The sequence below is a fragment of the Arachis stenosperma genome, chromosome 2 (genome assembly GCF_014773155.1).
Source record: "Arachis stenosperma cultivar V10309 chromosome 2, arast.V10309.gnm1.PFL2, whole genome shotgun sequence".
NCBI lineage: Eukaryota > Viridiplantae > Streptophyta > Magnoliopsida > Fabales > Fabaceae > Arachis > Arachis stenosperma.
The window spans coordinates 64959984-64973699 of record NC_080378.1 but is presented as its reverse complement, the minus strand read 5'-3'; the positions used below and the strand labels follow the sequence as shown (position 1 = coordinate 64973699).

The window sequence follows — 13716 nt, the reverse complement described above, 5'->3', positions numbered from 1 at the left end:
GTAGTGATGATAAAGGAATTTCATATGCGAAAAAGAATTCTCGGTTGCAAATCCCTGCATTTAGAGGGAGGAATGATCCTGAAGCTTATTTCGGATGGGAAAGGAAGGTAGAGTCGATTTTTGCAAATTACATCCTTTTAGAGAAAAAGAAGGTTTGGATGGTACAAGCCAATTTTTTCAATGATGCTCGTATATGGATGTCTGAAGATGAAGAAAATCATGAAGAGTCAGTTTGTGCTATCATCATACCAACATGAGGAATCGAGTTGTGCCATCATCATACCACAATGAATTTTTTAAAAAATTTTGTAAGTTACAACAAGGTTCATAATCAGTGATGGAGTGCCACAAGGAGTTTCTATATTTAATGGATAAGACTAATATTAAAAGGAGTCCTGAGATTCTTATGGAACGATTTTTGTTTGGATTACGTGAAGAACTTGCAGTTAAAGTACAACGTTACCATTACGCGACCATGGAGGATTTGGTCAAATTGGCCATTGACATGGAGCATATGTAACAATTTGTAGCAATTTGAGATTTCAAAGGAGTAAAATTTGAGGATCAGAAAAAAGTCAAAGTTTCTTATTTCAAGAAGAATATTATAGATCGACATAAAAAGAGGACTTCTTCCACATCTATCTTTAAATCTCCTTCAAAGTCAGATATGGAAGAATTTGTTGAGTACGATGTGTCCTTGAAAGATTCAAAAGTGTAGAATGTTTCAACTAGATCCTTGGGATGTGAGCAATTTGAAAAATATGAGAGAAAAGAAACTAAGAAAAAGAGTAAGTATTTGAGTGAAAAGAATCTATATTTGATTGAAAGCAAGAGTTTTAAGAGAAAAGAAGAGAACAGTGAGCAAGAGGAGTCAATGAGCAAAAAAGAAACTGAGAGCAATAAACACACTTGTGAGAGAGATCTAGAAAGTTCTAACTTAGACAAGAGTACATTAGTATCATTGAATTTCATGGAGTCCTTAGTTTCTCACATATCTAACCATGAAATTCCTATTGTTTTTATATTAACTTTCCCACACTTTGTAGATTCAATGGTCAATAATGCAGGCATTAAGATGGATAAAAAGGAAGAAAGACAAATTGCACACTTTAGATAAGATGGTGAAAGTATGGTTGGAAAGATTGAACTTGCACACATGAGGGACATAACCACAATTCAGTAGATAGAGAAAAGCCATCAAACGATGGTATTTGAACCCGGAGATTGGGTTTGGATTCCTTGGAGGGAAGAAGAGTTTTTCATTCAAGATTCGAGAACAAATCTTTTTAAGAGAGAGGATGATACGTGGTCAAAAAGACATTTTTGTCATTTTAGAGCTAAAGAGCAAAAAGATAATCTCGTTATGTTAAAAAATTTGAGTACTAGAAGAATTATACCATGCCAGTCTTGAATATCAAGAAAACCAAGAGTACGTCTCAAAAATAATGGTACTGAAATGACAACTCCTCATAAAGCCCATTGGGCTAAGGCAAGACAATAAAAAGCCTAATAATGCTTTTCAAATTCAATGAGGCATAATTTATTATTAGTTTTTAAATTTTTTAGGCATTTATTTTAATTTATTTTGCTGTTAGAGTTTATTAAAAGATTTGATTTACTTCTGATTTGCTTAATAGTATTTTTAAAAATTTTAAATTTAAATTAAATCTGATCTAATATAATAAGATCAAAGATTTAAATTAGTTATCATATCTTTAGGATTTTAAAATTTAAATCAAATCTGGTCAACTCCAATAAGATCAAATTTAATTTAAATTAATTATCTTATCTTAAAGAGATTTAAATTAAGTTATCTTATCTTTTAATTAGTTTGTTAGGGACCTATTTAAACACATTTGGTGAGATAATTTACACAACTTTTGATGAATAAAATTTCCTTAGTGTTGTATGCATTTTTATAATGTGATTAAGTAACGTGAGTGATTTGCTTAGGTTTTCAAAGTCAGGTTCTTTGAAGGTCTAACAGAAAAAACCCTTCTGGTGATCTAAAAACAAATTTTTTAGAGATCTAGTAAAAAAATTCTTACAATAACCTAACTTGCTAAGAACAAATTTCTTAGAGATATAGTAAGAAAACCCCTTACCTATCCTTTTATATTTTCACTATATCTTTTCTTTTGCATCTTTTCTCCATTTTTTTCTTATCCCTTTATCCTTCATTATAATTTCTTATCACAAATTTGGAAAGTTTTTTTTTGTCTCTCTAATATTACCTTTTACCAAAACACTCTCTGGATCGCTTTTACCAAAACACACTCCGTATCATTCGGAAAGAAAAAAAAAACCTATACCACATCAAACAAAATCAAACAAAAGCACCAATATTCTCCTACCAAAGCCAATTAAGCAATTTTCTACCCATACAATATGCAATAAAATGAACTATTTTGCATTTTGTTTAAAGAAATCCTCGACCCTCTGTTCCTTGATTAATGAATCATTAAGAGAAATCTTAGAAATCACAAAAATATATATCCACTACTGTCCTACACGATAGAAAAAAAAGGTGCACCGTCAAACAACCATGTTTTTAACGGTAAAGATATTCAAAAATCATCAAAATTTCCAAACTACTATCGAACAAAATAAAAAAGTGGCATATATAACAAGATCGGGAGACATATAACCCAGCAACCAACTAGTTTAAATATGAACTATACTAAATTCATACAATTGCATATTCCACAAATGCTCGATACACTTCCTCCTGATTTAGATAATGTATCATCCTTAGCTATCTGAAAAATAACATAGAAAGTAGAAAGGGTGAAACAAATATTCTTCGAATAAAAAATAATCCATCCATTTAATTATTTTCAGCCAATAGGATTATTAAAAATTATTTGCTTTTAACTTCAAGAAAAACATAACTCACAGACAATAGTTTGACTTAGCATAGTATTCCCTTTTATTGTTTTGTTCTATAATTCTCATAGGTGAGTTATGTTTCTTCTTGAAGTTAATCATCTGCCATAGAAGTACACCAAATACTTGAAACTTAAAAAGTTATAGCGATATACAGACTTGTGCTAAAATCGCTCATAATCTTACTATGACAGAATAAGAACAAGCCAAACTAACAATAACATTAAAACTTAGACAAACTGAAACTAAGCTGCAGGAAAATCAAAATTAAAAGACTGTCAAATTGATTTTTTTGTGAGTTGGATTTTTGTGAACAAGTGAACTAAAACCTCCATTTTGCTTCCCTTTCCTCCAACTCCCAAACATAAAATTCTTGAATCAATGGAGATAAATATATATCATTCAATACTAAAATGCCATGAACCTAAACATGTCAAAATAAAATCTAAATGCCAGAATCCAAAAAAACAAAAAAGCAACCAAGATATATACTTAGGAGGACGACGAGCTATTTGCTTGATATATCAACTTAGCCTGTTCGGGGTAGAATTCAGCTATCTCCGCATACAATTTATTTTTAGCGTCTTTGAACTTCCTCCACCTAGCCTTGATGTCTTCCCTCTTTGAGATTCCAAGTAACTCTATTCCCTTTCTAATATAATCTTCACCGATAGTCTTACCAAAAGTCCCATCGTACCTCAACATTGAAGTCAAAGCTAAACTAGTCACAGAAAATTCACTCATCCTTCTACCTTCATTTGAATCCAAAGGTTCAGAATTTAGTTTGGACTTTGCTTCAGCTTTTCCATTTTAATAGGGCACTAGCGCCTTCTTAGGAGTAATCTTCGCAGCCTTCTCATTATTAACTGTATCCTTTTTCTCAGTTTCGTTGCGCACTGCTTCACCGCCACGGCCATCGTGGCCCCAAACATTCTTTCCCAACCGAAGTGCTTCCAACTCGTGCGGCTTTAAGGTTCTCCCCTTGCCGTTCCTCTCTTTTTCTAGGTTGTTCTCAAACTTCTTCTTCAGCCAGCGGATCTTATCCTTAAATTGGTTGCATGATACATTTGCCCAAATTAAATTCAACCCCTTTATAAAATCGTAAAATTCATTAGCGCATTTATAGGGTTCCTTCCCTGTTTTCGCGATGAACTCAGACAGGCCTTTCAAGATACCTATCTCATCTTCCTCGTTGAAAACCCTCTGAAAGAGGGATCTGAACTCGTCATGTGATTTCTGCAGATCCTCTTCTACGGAGCCGACGGCGTGATCCTCTTGTGCCTTCTTCCCATATTTTGGTTGGTTCGAGTGGTCGATACTATTTTCGGCTGCACGCTTTGACCCGGATTTGGTTTGACTGACAGATGCCGAAGGTTGAGACTTCAACTTTGGAGAGGGTTTAGAAGAAGATGACGAGGGTTTGGAAACTTTTTGCGGTTGAGGCTTCTTGGGAACCAGCACGTGTTTCTCACGTTCATCTTCGCCTTCATCTGTGTCTTCGTCCTCGTCAGATGAAGTTGCTGCTTCTTCTTTCTCGATGCTATCTTCTTGTTCGGGCTGAGGCCTGGGAACCTACGATTCGTCGTCAGAGTCTTCAGGAGGGACTTGCTTCTGCTTCGCCATGAAAACTCCAAAATTCAGGAGGGAAAAAGTGAATTTAGGATTAGGTTTTGTCTTAGTTCACTCTCTGGACAGTGGCTCACTTGAAGTGATCTGGCGAATTTTAAAGGCACTAGTAAAGTATGAATATATATATTGGGAAAAAGACAGACTAGTACATGACTTTTTAAATTTTTTATAAATACATTTCTGATAAAATTTAAATATAAAAAATTTTTTATGTTAACAAACAGAAGACAATTTAGTTCTTCCGTCTATTTGCCTCTCGTACACCAAATAGAACTGGCTGACGTGACTGAAATGGTGTCCAAGTGTTTGTTACGGTGCCACACTGAGAGGGGAATAAAGTTCGAAGGACAAATAAGTCCTTGACGTCATTTTGCAAATAATGTTTGAAGGATAAATAAGTTCTTGAGAATTTAGTTTATTATGCTTCTATATGTATCATATATTACTATCAAATTGAAATATACCTATATTATGTATCATATATTACTATCTAATTTAATAATCAAATGTGTCACATGTCACTTTTATTAAAATTGAGAGAGAATATTTTTTTTCAAAATTAATAAACTCCTTTCCTAAATTCTCTCATCTACCTCTCTCCAATTTTCTATTTCTCTCTACAATTTTTACTCTATATATAATTATATTTTATATTAGTAATTTGACAAATCAAAATATATCATCCGATATTTTTTTACAATTAAAATATTTTAAATGTAAAAGTATACATATTAAATTATTTTAAATTTTAGATAACGAATGCTAAAACTAATTATTAATAAAAAATTAGACTTTTTCATATAAAAATAATAACTAAAATCTTATTATTTAATTTTTTATCTGCAGAAATCTTGGTCTTCTTAGTCAGAGACTTTTGTCAACTTACGACTTTTTTGTAAAGGTAGTTTGATTTTATAAATCCTTTGTGCCATGCATAATTTATACCGTTAGAACAAAGTGAACTATAATTAAAAAAATTACTCTCGTAATGTTATTATGGATAAAAATATTAGTTCTAATATAATATACAAATGCACTAAAACTGAACTAATACAATTTAAGAAAAAAATTAAAAACAGAACAAGCCCAATTTCTACAATTTTAATACAAATAATTTAAATTGCAGAATACAACAAGTTAACTAGATTTCAAAATACAAGCATAATTTTATAAACTAAATTCTCATAATAGAAGCATAATAGAAGTATAATGAACTAAATTCTCAAAGACCTATTTGTCCTTCAAACTTTATTCTCCTTCCAGCGTGGCACCGTAACGGACACCTGGACACCGTTTTAGCCATGTCAGCCAGTTTTGTTTGGTGTATGAGAGGAAAATAGACGGAAGGACTAAATTGTCTTCCGTTTGTTAAAGTCAGAAACTTTTTGTATTTAAATTTTGTTAGGGATGTATTTGTCAAAAATTTAAAAAGTTAGGAACCTATTTGTCTTTTTCCCTATATATTTTGAAAGGTAATTTACCCAAATTTGTTCTCAAATATTTTAAAGTTGATATTTTAATTTAAAAAATTTAATACATAAAAATATTTAAAAAATTTTTTTTTTGATAAATAAATTAGTTTTCAGTTTATATTTTAGTAAAATAATTACCTAAATCAATCTTAAAAAATTTTAAAAATAAACATTTTAATATATAAATTAATTTGTAATATTTTTCTACCATATATAATAATATTTTGTCTATTTGTTAGCATAACTCATTAAACTCTTCAAGTATTTTAAAAAAATATGAATAAATAAAAATATTAAAAAAAGTATTATATTGTTATTATATAAAAAAATTAAGATAAAAATTTATTAATATTATTTATAGATAGTTAAATATAAATGTGACTAAATTTATTTAATTTATTTAATTTTATTATTTTAAATTTATAAATTTAAAATTTTATATTTAAAACACTCTTTATTTTTATACATAATTTTAATAGATAAAATTATATTTCTTTAATTTTATATTAAATATTTTTAGTTATTTTTAATTTTATTATTATTTTAAAATTATTTTATTTTAATTATATATTATCTTATCATATTATATACTATCAAAGACAAATCCAAAAAATTTTAACAATAAGAGCAAAGTATATATAATATAAAATAAAATAAGAAAAATAGAATAATGAGGTCAAATTTAACAACATAATGGAGACAGGTATACATAATTCTTATGTACTACTTAGAGCTTTTTTAAATTTTAGTGGGAACACTTGTCTCGAAAATTATACAAGTGTATGCTTCAGCTGTTTGTTCTCATGGGTTGTTTTAATATTCCCAAATTCTAAGTGTGTAATTCGAACCTTAACAAGTTACTAGCATTGCCATCAGGCTATCTTGCTCTTTAACACTTTATATGCTAATTATTATATATATTAATACCTTATAACATTTTCATTACCAATTTAATTTCATTTTATCAGTCATTCTTAAATGTTAAATCAATTATATTTTTAATTATATACAATAAAAAATATTTTAGTTATAAATTCACTTATTTATATAAATTTATTTTAATTTTAATTATAAACTCACTTTTTTTATAATTATATGATATTTATTTATATTATTTTTTAAATATTATTTTTTTAATAAATACTTATAGTATATAATAGTATAATAGGTATAAACTAATTAATATATTATTTAAATTTAAAAATAATAGTTATTTTAATATAAAAATAAAATAAAAATACTTATGATAGAGTAAAAATAATAAAATAGTTATTATTCTTGTTCTATATTATTTTAGAATGGCTGGATTATTCTTAATATGTTAATAAAAATATATATTTTAAATTTTAATTTTAAGTTTTGACTATTTTAGATTTTTTTATTTATGTGAGACCGAGTCAATCGGTTCAACCAGTGACCCACCGGTTGAACCAATAATCCAGTGACCCAATAGCTTGGTCGGTTCAATCACCAATTCGATTCTGACAATTATACTATACACTATAGGTTTCCCTTACCATTCTTTATACATGTATAACTACTATTGTCTCACCTTACTATTATGTTGTCTTATTTTTTTCCCTTTATTTTCTTCTCTTTTTCACTCCAACTGTAATTAATTACCACCATGTATCATTATCGCATCTCGTTTTGTTTATCATTTTAACCCATAACTATCCATTATGTTAAATTTTGAATTAAAAAGATTTGCTAAAAGAATTCTTTTCTTATTTGATTTGAATATCTAGATGTATAACTATTATAGAGATATTTATTTTTCATATTTGCTTATTAAGTCATATTTTATTATTTTAAAAAGAAATTTAAGATATCAATTATTTAAAATTTTTGTTCAAATGATCAAAATTTGTCGATATTTATAAAAAATAATATCAAATATATTATATCTTCTTAAAAGAGTAATATTATATGGACACTACTATTTTAACTACTATCAACATATACAATTAACTTATAAAAATGTTGATATTGTTGAGTAACTTTTCTACTCTCAATACTGCTTGTAATAATTCTTAATTTATTTTGCATCTAATATATTAACTTCTATTTCTGTAAATAATAAAATTTTTATTCGATTTTAAAAAAAGAATAGAAACTACTATATTGTTAGTTTTTTTCTAATATTTTAAGAAATTATATTTTTAAATTATAAATTTGAGATAAAAATAAAAAATAATAAACTGTTAGTAAGTAAAAAAATTATAAGTTATTTAATTTTTTAATGTACAGAATAATTAAATTTAAACTAATTAGGTATAATACTAAAATTATTACATTGTTATTAAATTTAACAATCAAGATAAAAATGTATAAATATTTGTAATTTTATTTATTTTCTCAATCTTATTTAATTTGAAGTAGATATAAAAATTTATATTTAAATCATACTTTTCTGGCATAAATTTAATGGCTAAAGAAACTTTTATTTTTTTTAGTTTTATATTCAACATGTTAAATTATCTTTAGTTTTATTATTCTTTCAAAATTTTTAATTTTTATTTTCATAATTTTTTCCTTACCATTCTCTATAAATATATCTATCATTATTGGCTTGTTCTCTCTTCGTTCTTCTTTTTCTTCTTTTTCTCCTTCTACCTTCTCTTCCTTGATCATAATTAATATAACTCTTATATGATTCATCTACACTCCTATAAATGTAATTAAAAAACAAATTTAAATAAATAAATTAAATATTTTATTTACCAATCTATAACAATATATCTCTATAACGTAACAACACACACAAATACTGAAGTTTGATTTTGAGAAAAGGATAAATAAGTCCCTGACTTTTTGTCCCTCTAACCTTTTAAAAATACTTTTAAATTCATGACCTCTTTAAAAGTTGGACATATCACATATGCATCTTTCTATTCATATGTATCTCTCAGACCCAACGAAAAAATTTAACGTGGATGCCACTATGCAGATATGGCTGTTACGGTGTCCTACGTGGAGGGAGAGTTTTTAAAACGAGATAAATTAGTCCCCCTTCTTCAAAATGATGTTGTTTGATTAGTAGCCTTTGGCACAAACATTCTTCCCTCAACTTATGTAAAACATGGTAAATTAATTATGAGCTAAGGGAATTAGCAAATTAAAAATTATAATTTAGAGAAGTAAAAATATAAAAAATATGAATTAAAATACTAATTTTAAAGGTTTTGGCCCAAAATTGAGCCAACAACTAAACCAATTTAACCGGACCAATATTGGGTCCAAGGCCCAAATATAAAAGCCAAATCAGCCTCCTTCTTCCCTTACATTCAGCCAAACACACTGAGAAGAGAGTTGAAGGCACAAACACTAACCTCCATTTTCACCCAAATTTTCATCTTCCATATCTTTCAATCCATAACTCCAATTGACAAGTCATCTGTAGCCACGTGTTCCTCTATGAATTTTATTCAAACCCTTTTAAACAAAGTGGTAAGGGATTCTGAATTTCATGCCCAATTCTCACATCCCTTTAATTCTGCAATTTCGATTTTAAATATTGAGACATTTTATAATTTTGATGATTTAGGGGTGCTCTAGTACGAGTTAACATTGAGTTTTGTCCATGTAATCAGTGGATAAGATAAGAAACCACTAATCCCTTGTGAATTATTGAATTAGTGAATCCTAGTATTGATTGTGAAGAAATTGAATGATATTAGATTGAGTTCATGTGAATTAGAGTTGAATTGGTGGATTTGGGTGCTTGAATTTGAGCCTTGGAAGATGGAAACTCATTAGTATGTATTTAGAGGTTTAGAAAGTTGAGAAGAGGAGAGATTTTAAGGTGTTTTAGTCTTGGGGGGAAATCGACCAAGGTATTGTTTTGATTTCTCATAATTAATATATAATGTAACGTGAAAACTTAGGCTAGTTACCATAAGACAGGATTTAATATTTTGAACTGAACAGGGTATGTATTAGAATGATTGTGAAATTGTTAAATGTGTATATATGTGTTGTATGATTGAGTTTGATGATGATTGTTGATAATGTGATATGTGATGATGAGTATTTGTGAGATTTGGCCTGGAGGCTATAACCTGTAAGTCCGGATAAGTATGATGAGTTGAGTTTGGTGTGGTTTATGTTTGGATTGGAGATAATTGAGTTGTAACAATAATTGAGGATGATTATTGAGTTTTGGTGATGTTTGATGTATGATAATGTGAATATTGTTGAGAAATAAGGATAAGAGTGATTTATGTAAGAGGCATGGTACATTAGGTATTGGATGATTGAGAAGTGATTGAATAATGTATGGGGGTGTTTGGTATTGACTTGGTATGGCAAATTTGAAATTGGTTTGAGAATTTTGAAAAACTAGAGGATTTCTAAAGTTTGGTAAAAACCGATTTTTGACCAACTTCAGTGAGCCATAACTTGGCTTTCGGACCCCTAGAATGAAAATTGGGTCTGTGAAGTTTATGACATTTGAAGAACAAACTAAAAATAATTTTTAACGAAAAAGTTATGTACATCAAAAGTTTGGTGTGAAAAAATGACTTTCTGCAATTTAACAGCTTTTTGAAGGAAATGACATTCATGCATATGTGGAGGGCATGCGTATGCGAGAATGTCAAATTTTGAACACACGCATATGCGGTGATGTTTATGCATACGCGAACCGACGCCTCTACTCCAGATACTCGCGTACGTGAGGGTGGTTTGCGTACGTGACTTTGGCAAATTTTTGACCCATGCGTACGCGGGTGGCATGCGTACGCATGACTATCCTGTTTTGAAAAAGTTGCATTTTTTGTTTTTTAACCTTCCCTCTAACTTTCCAAAACCTCTGAAAATCTTTTTTAAGGTCTGATAGCGAGTTTTTAGGCTTCGGAGTAAGAGCAAACGTATTGAAGGAGTAGAATTGATATTGAGAATGTAAGTCCCAAAACTTTTGAAAAGTCCTATTTTGAATTAATTTCAAATCATATATATTTATAATTTTAATTTTAAAAATTATTTTATTGAAAATAAAATAATTAAAGATAGTTTGAATTAATTGGATTTGAAATAAATTAAGGTTTTATCCAAACTCTATAGTTATGGATTTTTTTCCTAATTATAATTTAAAGTTTTAGAAATTCAAAACACATAACTGAGTACCCTCGAGAAATAGTTTATAACGTTCCGAAAACCAACGAATCACGTTACCTATCACTCGTATCCTGTCTATGATAACCCATTAGTGCTTCCATATACATAATACACTAGTGTTAAGCCGGCCAAACTTAATACCAGGAAGTATGCAATGCAAGGCTAACAGTATTAATCAATAGATCGTCATGTGCACAAAGCTCTAACTCTCGTTATTCAAACAAGACTACTACATGACAGACGCTCAGAGTATGTAATTAAAGCATAGTCAGTCCATTACTCGGGCTCTACAAGAAAAACCAGGCTCTAATACCACAAATGTAACACTCTCACTATCAGAATGTCACGCTTTCGGCTGCGCCACTCTGATAGCTTGGATATTACGACGACTTTAATCATATTTAATACTAAAATAGGAGGCTATTTAAAACTTAAAAGAACATTACCTTTCAAAACACTTTTTCGTTGCAAACATATATATATATATATATATATATATATATATATATATATATAAAACAATAACAATACTATCAAGCATACATATCACAAATTCCTATCCCTCTTACAAAATTCGTAAGGATAAAGGTGAGGGAAAATAATAATAACTAAGATAATACAAAAATATTGAATAAACATAAAATGAAGTAAACTCTTCTGAAAATTTGTCGCCCATATCCTGAAAAGGAAAAACCTGTAGGAGAGTGAGAACATCGTCCTCGCTAGATCTCACTATAGGATTACAAAATTGCTACAATAAGATACGTAAAATAAAATTGTTTTTAAAGTATAGTAATTATTGCTCATCTCATGTGTTTTTTCAAAAACCAAAGCTTCACATTCAAAAATCCAAAAATCCTTTTTAAAGAGAACTTGGTTAATTCCTAAAAATCCAAAACCTTTTTCCTTTCATGTAAAATTTTGAAAGTTTTCCTAGATAGTATGAATGACCAACCTATTCCAAGTATAGGTTCATTAAGTCTATGCTGAACCGGTTTGATTTTTCATAGCTTACTAGACCATAAACATAAAGGAAGTTACCTAAGCTATATAAATGATCATCCTGTTCAAAGCATAGGTTCATTAAGTCTATGCTGAACCAGTCAGATATTAACTAGACTTCAAACACATACCAGCCACGGCCTCAGGCCCTTCACATAATTAAACACGGCCTCAGGCTCAAACAACTCAATCAACATCCAATCACTACAATCCAAAGAATTTTAGTCACAAACACAAGAGGTTCAAACACAATCAAAGCAGTTACATCAAGTATAGCAATTAGCAGTTAAACATAATTATTCACAGAGGCAAACCAATTACAATATGCACACCCAAGCAATGTCAGATGCATATGATGAATGTCTGTCCTACTGGCTGTGATATCACATGTTGGTTCAACTGCCAACCCGACACATCCCGATGGAGATGTTGCCTTTCAGTCACAAATATAAATGGAAACCCCAGGGATACCGTGCCCGGCACACGGTCCAGGGATATAGTGCCTGACACACTCTTGTGATTCCGAAAGGATGCGTGTGGGATAATCTGCCTCCGACCTCACTTAACCCATGGATATAGTGCCAGGCACACTCTTGCGACAGAAAAATTTGCCACACCAGGGATATAGTCCCTGCATACTCTCAATATCTAACAATCAAATAAGCTCAAACTCTTATTTCAATAATTATTCTTAGCCCATTCACTTTCAATTAACAAACGTATTCAGTTACCATCTAGCCAAGAATCATTTTTCTCAAGTCAATTTTACTTTCCAAAACAGAGCCACTTTCTGCATCGTCTTTCCAAAACTTCCAAACAACTTCAAAACCTGGCCAAATTCAAAATCTCTTCTAAAAGACTCAAAATCATTCATTTTCAAACCATCCGCTCAATCACTTTAAAATCAAAAGTTATTAATCAAAATCCACAACAAGGTCTCAAGACTTTAAGGGAAAACAATCGACCTCATTTCTTTAAATTCAGTAAAGATTCTTAAAAATCATTATTTTCTTAATTTGAATTATTCAAAGGAAATTTTAAAACCAAATCATAGAAATCATAAGTTGCAAACCAAATTGGCAAAACTAATCTCAATTTCATTCTTGAAACCAATTCTTTCAACTTTTTCCAGACATCTCAAAACGGCATCATTCAATCAAAGTCCAATTTCTTATAAATTTATTAAAGGTCCTCTGAACGAAATCCTTAAGTCCAACTCAAAGCATAAGCCCCTTTTTATATATAAAATTGATGTTAGAACATACTACCTTTCTTAAGTGATTTAAAATCGTAAAGTAATTCTTTTCTGAATAAATCGAACACAAGACATATGTTCTCCTCAAATAAATTAAAGTTGAAAGATAAATATTTTTCTTAATAAATCAATTAATACGATTTCTCAAACCCAAACTTTTCTAAATAACATTCTAAACTAAGTTTCAGATTTTATAGGAAATTCGGTAGCAACTCCCCTAGAACTTGGACTTTGCAACCCTCTTCGGATGCCAACCAAACCAATCCTCAATCCTTTCAAACAAATTCAAAACCAAATCAATTTCCAATGAAACAAAATCCAGACTTTCAAATATTAAAATCATTTCAAATCAAA

General features: G+C 29.5%; 1 protein-coding gene across 1 annotated transcript in view; it reads right to left on the bottom strand.

The window, feature by feature from the left end:
* Positions 1-3696: 3696 nt before the first annotated feature.
* LOC130962947 (probable transcription factor At1g61730) overlaps positions 3697-13716 on the bottom strand; it is a 97654-nt gene continuing 87634 nt past the window's right edge. The window contains exon 2 of the mRNA XM_057889105.1: positions 3697-4458. Coding sequence (XP_057745088.1) covers positions 3697-4458 — 762 coding nt within the window. The remainder of the gene's footprint in view (positions 4459-13716) is intronic.